Raw genomic sequence first — 8,898 nt, forward strand, 5'->3', positions numbered from 1 at the left:
ATCAAATATACCCTTGTTCACTTTGCCATCCTTCTTATCTACCAAATATTTAGGGTATTTCCGCTTCTAGTGACCATTTCCTTTGAAGTAGAAGCACTCAATTTCAGGATTTGGTCCAACTTTGGGCTCCTTCACCGGAGTGACAACTTGCTGGCCATTTTGCTTGAAGTTCTCTTTCTTTCCCTTTTCCCTTTTCTTGAAACTAGTGGTCTTGTCAATCATCAACACTTGATGCTCTTTCTTGATTTCTACCTTCTCGATTTCAACATCACAAAGAGCTCGGGAATCCTTTTCGTCATCCCTTGCATACTATAGTTCATCACGAAGTTCTAGTAACTTGGTGATGGTGACTAGAGAACTTTGTCAATCACTATCTTATCTGAAAGATTAACTCCCACTTGATTCAAGCGATTGTAGTACATAGACAATCTGAGCACATTCTCACTAGTTAAGAATTCTCCTCCATCTTTTAGCTATAGAATTTGTTGGAGACTTCATATCTCTCAACTCAGGGATTTGCTTGAAATATTAACTTCAACTCGTGGAACATCTCATATGGTCCATGACGTTCAAAACGTCTTTGAAGTCCCGATTATAAGCCGTTAAGCATGGTGCACTAAACTATCAAGTAGTCATCATATTGAGCTAGCCAAATGTTCATAACGTCTGCATCTGCTTATGCAATAGGTCTGTCACCTACCGGTGCATGGAGGACATAATTCTTCTGTGCAGCAATGAGGATAAACCTCAGATCACGGACCCAGTCCGCATCACTGCTACTATCATCTTTCAACCTAGTTTTCTCTAGGAACACATATAAAACATAGGGAAGCAATAACGCGAGCTATTGATCTACAACATAATTTACAAAATAGTACCAGGACTAAGTTCATGATAAATTAAAGTTAAATTAATCATATTACTTAAGAACTCCCACTTAGATAGACATACCTCTAATCATCTAAGTGATCACGTGATCCAAATCAACTAAACGATGTCCGATCATCACGTGAGATGGGGTAGTTTTCAATGGTGAACATCACTATGTTGATCATATCTATTATATGATTCACGCTCGACCTTTCGGTCTCCAGTGTTCCGAGGACATACCTGCATATGCTAGGCTCGTCAAGTTTAACCCGAGTATTCTGCGTGTGCAAAACTGGCTTGCACAAGTTGTAGATGAACGTAGAGCTTATCACACCCAATCATCACGTGGTGTCTCGGCACGACGAACTTTGGCAACGGTGCATACTCAGGGAGAACACCTTTATCTTGAAATTTAGTGACATATCATCTTATAATGCTACCGCCAATCAAATCAAAATAAGATGCATAAAGAATAAACATCACATGCAATCAATATAAGTGATATGATATGGCCATCATCATCTTGTGCTTGTGATCTCCATCTCCGAAGCACTGTCATGATCACCATCGTCACCAGCGCGACACCTTGATCTCCATCGTAGCACCGTTGCCGTCTCGCCAACTATTGCTTCTACGACTATCGCTACCGCTTAGTGATAAAGTAAAGCAATTATAGGGCGATTGCATTGCATACAATAAAGCGACAACCATATGGCTCCTGCCAATTGCCGATAACTCTGTTACAAAACATGATCATATCATACAATAAAATTTAGCATCAAGTCTTGACAATATCACATCACAACATGCCCTGCAAAAACAAGTTACACGTCCTCTACTTTGTTGTTGCAAGTTTTACGTGCCTGCTACGGGCTGAGAAAGAAATGTTCTTACCTACGCATCAAAACCACAATGATAGTTTGTCAAGTTAGTGCTGTTTTAACCTTCTCAAGGACCGGGCGTAGCCACACTCGGTTCAACTAAAGTTGGAGAAACTTACACCCGCCAGCCACCTATGTGCAAAGCACGTCGGTAGAACCAGTCTCGGTAAGCGTACGCGTAATGTCGGTCCGGGCCGCTTCATCCAACAATACCGCCGAACCAAAGTATGACATGCTAGTAAGCAGTATAACTTGTATCGCACACAATTCACTAGTGTTCTACTCGTGGATATAACATCTACGCATAAAACCTGGCTCGGATGCCACTGTTGGGGAACGTAGTAATTTCAAAAAAATTCCTACGCACACGCAATATCATGGAGATGCATAGCAACGAGAGGGGAGAGTGTTGTCCACGTACCCTCGTAGACCGAAAGCGGAAGCATTAGCACAACGCGGTTGATGTAGTCGTACGTCTTCACGATCCGACCGATCCAAGTACCGAACGTACGGCACCTCCGAGTTCAGCACACGTTCAGCTCGATGACGTCCCACGAACTCCGATCCAGCAGAGCTTTGTGGGAGAGTTCCGTCAGCACGACGGCGTGATGACGGTGTTGATAATGCTATCGACGCAGGGCTTCACCTAAGCACCAATACGATATTACCGAGGTGGAATATGGTGGAGGGGGGCACCGCACACGGCTGGGAGAGATCAACAAATCAACTTGTGTGTTCTAGGGTGCCCCCTGCCCCCGTATATAAAGGAGCAAGGGGGAGGCCGGCTGGCCCTTTGGGGCGCGCCAAGGAGGGGGAGAGTCCTCCTCCTAGTAGGAGTAGGACTCCCCTTTCCTAGTCCAACTAGGAAGAGGGAAGGGGGAAGGAAAGAGAGGGAAAGAGGAGAAGGAAAGGGGGGTGCGCCCCCCTGCCCTAGTCCGATTCGGACCCCTCATGGGAAGGGGTGCACCACCTACTGGGCTGCTGCCATCTCTCTCCCCTAAAGCCCACTAAGGCCCAATACTCCCCGGGGGATTCCGGTAACCCCTCCGGCACTCCGGTTTTCTCCGAAACTTACCCGGAACACTTCCGGTGTCCGAATATAGTCGTCCAATATATCGATCTTTACGTCTCGACCATTTCGAGACTCCTCGTTATGTCCCCGATCTCATCCGGGACTCCGAACTACCTTTGGTACATCAAATCACATAAACTCATAATACCAATTGTCACCGAACTTTAAGCGTGCGGACCCTACAGGTTTGAGAACTATGTAGACATGACCAAGACACGTCTCCGGTCAATAACCAATAGCGGAACCTGGATGCTCATATTGGCTCCCACATATTCTACGAAGATCTTTATCGGTCAAACCGCATAACAACATACGTTGTTCCCTTTGTCATCGGTAAGTTACTTGCCCGAGATTCGATCGTCGGTATCTCAATACCTAGTTCAATCTCGTTACCGGCAAGTCTCTTTACTCGTTCCGTAATGCATCATCCCAAAACTAACTCATTAGTCACATTGCTTGCAAGGCTTATAGTGATGTGCATTACCGAGAGGGCCCAGAGATACCTCTCCGACAATCGGAGTGACAAATCCTGATCTCGAAATACGCCAACTCAACAAGTACCTTCGGAGACACCTATAGAGAACCTTTATAATCACCCAGTTATGTTGTGATGTTTGGTAGCACACAAAGTGTTCCTCCGGTAAACGGGAGTTGCATAATCTCATAGTCATAGGAACATGTATAAATCATGAAGAAAGCAATAGCAACATACTAAACGATCAAGTGCTAAGCTAACGAAATGGGTCAAGTCAATCACATCATTCTCCTAATGATGTGATTCCGTTAATCAAATGACAACTCATGTCTATGGTTAGGAAACTTAACCATCTTTGATTAACGAGCTAGTCAAGTAGAGGCATACTAGTGACACTATGTTTGTCTATGTATTCACAGATGTATTATGTTTCCGGTTAATACAATTCTAGCATGAATAATAAACATTTATCATGAAATAAGGAAATAAATAATAACTTTACTATTGCCTCTAGGGCATATTTCCTTCAGGCCGCTGGCTCTTTCTTGGGCTTCGACTGTTGCCCCTTCATCAACATCTAAGATACATGAGGCCTCGTCCAACATGAAGACTCCTCGTCGTGATTCCTCACCTTACTCGTCGGTTGCTTCAGCTTCTGTCCCGATAGATGTGACGCTCCAGTCCGCTCTAGGGGTGCACACAAAGCTTCTAGTATCTGATCTTGATTGCATGACTTCCTCACAGATGGAGGATGCAATTAAGCCACTTCGCGAGGTCGCTAACTCCTTGCAAGGCTGGATGGTGCATATTGGGAGCTTTCTAGAGCGCGCAGAGGCTACTCTGCAAAGGTTCCCTCTTGCGCAGGCTCCCGTGGTTGATTCTTCTGTTGGCTTTATGGATGAGGTGGTTGCGAAGCTCTTTGGTAGCTTCTCGCCCCGTGTTGGGTCTAGTTCGACGCCCCTTGTGTTGCCGGACTCCATGGGTGAGGCATCTGTCGAGGTTGTGTCTTCGGTGCTGCAGATCATGCCCGAGTTGCAGGTGTTGTGTGGGGAAGATGTTTCGCCTGCGTCGATGGAGCAGCTCAAGTTGGGCTCTCTGCAGGCTTCGAAGGTGGACCATGTGCCCTCACCACCACCCGTGGAGCCTTGTCAGGCTTCGGACGTGGACTTGGTGCCCTCACCACCACCCGTGGAGCCTTGTCAGGGGTCAGACAACCTACCTCTCAGCATCGTGGAGCACGGAGTTTTTGATGTTGCTGCCCTTCCTTCGTCTACGACCGCCGGGCAAGTGATGCCTTTGAGTGGCATGACCATTGAGCCACTTGTGTTGGCACCTACTCCAAATCTAAATGATCTTTTCGTGAAGGAAATCTGATTTGCCAGCGAGGAGATTGCTAGACTTGGTTTGGGGAGTTTAATTGCTTGCCTCCTGACGGGGACGCCAACAAGGGCAAACAAAAAAAAAGGTGGGCAAAGGCAAGAATGATGCCAAAAGCAAGATGTCTATGGCTGCTTGATGGATGATCTTTGGTCTCTTGGCTTGTCCTTTTTGTTTGGGTTCTCGTTGTGGGTTGGGAGGTGCTTGATGTTTTATGTCGATGTGTTCTCATGAGGAGTCAAATAGCAGTGAAGGAGTTTGTGGGTGGAAGGTGCTTGATGTCTTATGTCGAGGTGTTCTTGTGGGGAGTCCTTGACGTAGGGAGGTGCTTGATGATTTATGTCGAGGTGTTCTCGTGAGGAGTCAGTGAAGGGGTTTGTGGGTTGGGAGGTGCTTATGTCTTATGTCGAGGTGTCCTCGTGGAAAGTCACGTGGCATAGTAGCAGTTGAGGGGGAGTTAGTGAAGGGGTTTGTGGGTTGGGAGGTGCTTATGTCTTATGTCGAGGTGTCCTCGTGAGGAGTCACTTGGCGTAGTAACAGTTGAAGGGTTTGTGGATGTTGTGTATTTGAAGAGTTTGAGTTGAAGGGTTTGTGGATGTTGTGTATTTGAAGAGTTTGATTTGTGGATGTTTTGATTTGTGAATGTTGTGTATCTGAAGTGTTTGGCAGGCCGCATGTGCGGTTGTAAGGTTTTGTGAATGTTTTTTAGAGAGTTTGACAGTTCAAGTTGAAGGGTTTGTGGATGTTGTGTATTTGAAGAGTTTGATTTGTGGATGTTGTGTATGTGAAGAGTTTGGCAGGCTGCAGGTTGTAAGGTTTTGTGAATGTTTTTTGGAGAGTTTGGCAGGCCGCTTGTACGGTTGTTGGGTTTTGTGGATGTTGTATTTGGAGAGTTTGGTAGGCCGCCCTGTTGGTTTTTGTTGTATTTGGAGAGTTTGGTAGGCCGTCCTGTTGGTTTTTGTGGATGTTGTATTTGTTTTTGTGGATGTTGTATTTGGAGAGTTTGGTAGGCCGCCCGTGTGATTGTGGGGTTTTGTGGATGTTGTGTATTTGGAGAGTTCGGCAGGCTGTGGATGTTGTGTATTTGAAGAGTTCGGCAGGCTGTAGTTTGTTCGTGCTTCATTTGAACTTTTTGCCTCCGTCTTAAAAAAGCACTTCCTTATTTTGCAATTTGTGCTTCTTTGTTCTCGAGGAAATAAGGGAAAGGAAAAGGGTACTCCTCCGATTTGGCGGAATAACATTTTTACAAGAAGTTTTAAAACTAGAGATAGCAGCGGAATTACACATTTTTACAACAAGAAGTTTTAAAACTTGACTTCAACCAAAAGCTAGAAGCACAAGAACACTTTATTAAGCTAAAAGCACTAGAACTACGGAAACTAAGACGCGGGTAAAGCTAGAAGCACGAGAACTAGACGCTGGTACGAAGGACACTGACACTTCTTGCAAAAGGGCACGCTAAACTCGAGCAGCCGGCGGCCTGCACCCGCAAACCACTCGCACACGCCGCGTACGTACGCGCACGGCAGAGGCCTGCCTATGCGCCCTGCTTGTTGAGCCGCGCCGCCGCAGCCACGGACGCTGCTATCCCTCCCGGCCTCACCGTCTTGTCATCCTTGTTTCGGGTCTCCGCCGAGGCCACCCTCGCCGCGTCGTCGGCCTCCACCTCCTTGTCCGCAACCAGCTTCGCCGTCGCATTCTGCATGCACGCGGGTCGACCATCGTCGTCAGTAACAACATGGATTCAAGGATACGTGTACTGGTAGCATCGATGTGCATGACATGCTAGAGACATACCGAGAGCACGTCGCCGAGCTTGGCCTTCTCATCGTCGCGCGCGGCCCAGGCGTTGGCGTCGGCGGCCGACTGCGCCTGCGCGGCCAGGCCACCAGGGATATTGACGTCCAGCCCGGTGGCCCGCACTTCGGCCGCCTGGATGGCCGCCGCGTCGCTGCGCTCCACCGGCCTGCCTCCGGCCGAGTAACCTGCCGCCTCCAGCGCCTCGCCGATAGTTATCTTCGTGTCGTCGCCACCGGCTCCGCCTGCATCGGCGGCATCATCCGGCGCGAGGTACTGGCCCACGGCCTGCCCGGCGACGAACTCGGTGACGATACGCCCGCCGGGGACGCGGGTCTCGGACACGGAGACACCCTGCTCGGCGGTGGCGTCCGTGGCCTGGTCGTGGCCGACGAGGCCCATGCGCTCGTTCCGCATGGCCGCGGACTGCATGGCTGCCGCCGGCCCGCCCTTGATCGTCTCCCCGAAAACGAGGTTCTCGGCCGACTGCATCGTGGCCGCGTCCTGCGGCGCCACGGGCTTCTCCGCGAGGCCGCCGGTCACGGCCGGGAACACGTCGCCGTAGCGGACGGCGCCTCCTCCCTGTCCCTGGCCCTGCCCGCCGCCGCCCGCCTGGGCTTGGTCGGACGACGGCCTCCTCTGTTGCCCCTGGCTCATCTTGCCGAGAAGGCGTCTGGTTATCTGCCGCGTTGCTCCGAGCGTGTGTAGGGTGGCTAGGTGAGTAGTACAGCTGAATCTTGCGATCGACATGGATGGACCGTGTGTGGATATGCATTATATAAGGCGTGCGCGAGTGCCCACAGGGAGACAGGTGTGGGAGTGGGCGGAGACGTGGAGGCGAAGCAGGGGAGGCGCGTCGTGGCTTTGCCGCCAGGTGGCGCGCGAGGAGGCGGTGGAGGGTTGGACGGCGGAGGCAGCGTGGAGTGGGGCGCGCGTGGACAGCAAAGCGGTGGCGCTTGCTTTTTCTTAGGCTGCTCATAGTGGGAGTAACTTAGTAAGTAACATAACACATTTTAAAAAAAGTTTGCTTACATGGCATGTATTTAATTGAGGATGTTCACAAGGCATATGTCTACATGTCCTAAGAAAATCACATCAAAATTCAAAGTACACATAAAGAAACAAATATATATAAACGGATGTAATTAGTATAGGTTTTGTCCGAATATTCATTTCTGCGTCCGGACTCATCTGTACATAGTGAACAGTAAATTTAAGTAAAATTTAAAATGAGAAAAATCTTATTCTTTATATAAATGATGCTTGGGTATTTCAACTTATTTGGACATTTGAGTAGCTTTGTCTTCTTTGCTGCGAACTACACAGATGTCCGGATGAACTGAAATTTGGAGCGGACATCACACACTGAAACATCTTTCATGGAAAAAAATTAGAATTTTTTAAAGTTTTCCAGTATTTGATTCGAATTTACTGTTCACAGCGAGAGCAGATGAGTTTGTGAGCCAAATAGCCGCACTCAGGTTTTGATACTATTCATGCATTTGTCTTTATTTATACTATTATGCCAAATTTTTTTTTGTTGTTTCTCTTTGTGTACTTCGAATTTTGATCCGAAATTTCTAGGGATTGTTGACACATGTGTTGTAAACATTCATAAAAAAGGGATTTTAATTTGACCTTTTAAAATTGGTATCATGGAAGCATACAAGTCATGGTGTCACCTAATATTCATCCGTACAATATAAAAACGCTCATACATACGCATATACACTCACCTCTATGAACCTATTAGAAAGACTGAACCGGTGCATCATTTTGTGATTGACAAAGGCGCCACGTACGTCTTAGGAGTCAACCGGAACATCTCCTGCCACTGAACGCACGTTGTCGAAAGGCCTGAAATAAGTTCAGAAAAATGTGAATCGATGTCAAATTTAGGACTTAAACCCTGATGGGTTAGGGACATCGTTGTCCTCTCTAATCATCTAACTACCAATTAGTTCACGTGGTGATGCTTGTTTCGTTGTTCGTTTCCTGTAGTGTACGTAGAGCAATGCTACACACATGGACAAATAATTACAAAATTAACAAGATGCTTAGCTGCGATAATTTAATTGGAAGAAATCAAGGTGAGGGGCCAACACCCCCTGAAATTCACAGATGGAGATTAGTTGGTGAATAAATCGGTAAAACCTTCATAGAACTCGGTTCGTTTGGAATTTTCGATGTACAGAATGGATTCCACCTACAGTATAGGTGTGGAACAAGAACAACTCTTTTCTTTGGAAAGAGAAAAACGGTAGAACATAGTTTCTAGAGAAGTCAAAATAGCAAGTTACACAACTGTTTTTAAATATAAGTTATACAATGGTTATCTCTAACATTTACATGACAGAGGGCAAAAGAAGCAACTCGGGTGCGAAACCCTAGCTGTGAGGCAAGGCCCCCACGATCCCTCCGCCCCC

General features: G+C 47.4%; 1 protein-coding gene across 1 annotated transcript; it reads right to left on the reverse strand.

The window, feature by feature from the left end:
• Positions 1–5,857: 5,857 nt before the first annotated feature.
• On the reverse strand, positions 5,858–7,222 carry LOC119293900 (late embryogenesis abundant protein D-34-like). Its single transcript, XM_037572231.1, has 2 exons — positions 6,473–7,222; positions 5,858–6,374 (listed from the first exon to the last, which is right to left on the reverse strand). The coding sequence occupies exons 1-2, from the start codon at positions 7,220–7,222 to the stop codon at positions 6,213–6,215; spliced, it is 912 nt and encodes a 303-aa protein (XP_037428128.1). The 3' UTR covers positions 5,858–6,212.
• Positions 7,223–8,898: the final 1,676 nt, after the last annotated feature.

The sequence above is a fragment of the Triticum dicoccoides genome, chromosome 4B (assembly GCF_002162155.2).
Source record: "Triticum dicoccoides isolate Atlit2015 ecotype Zavitan chromosome 4B, WEW_v2.0, whole genome shotgun sequence".
In the NCBI taxonomy this organism is placed as follows: domain Eukaryota; kingdom Viridiplantae; phylum Streptophyta; class Magnoliopsida; order Poales; family Poaceae; genus Triticum; species Triticum dicoccoides.

Bases quoted from the DNA above. Each gene is read 5' to 3' on its own strand.
- LOC119293900 (XM_037572231.1), bottom strand. From the start codon at position 7,222: ATGTCGATCGCAAGATTCAGCTGTACTACTCACCTAGCCACCCTACAC. The intron at 6,375-6,472 runs GTATGTCTCTAG...GCGTGCATGCAG, and splicing joins AGCTCGGCGACGTGCTCTCG to AATGCGACGGCGAAGCTGGT.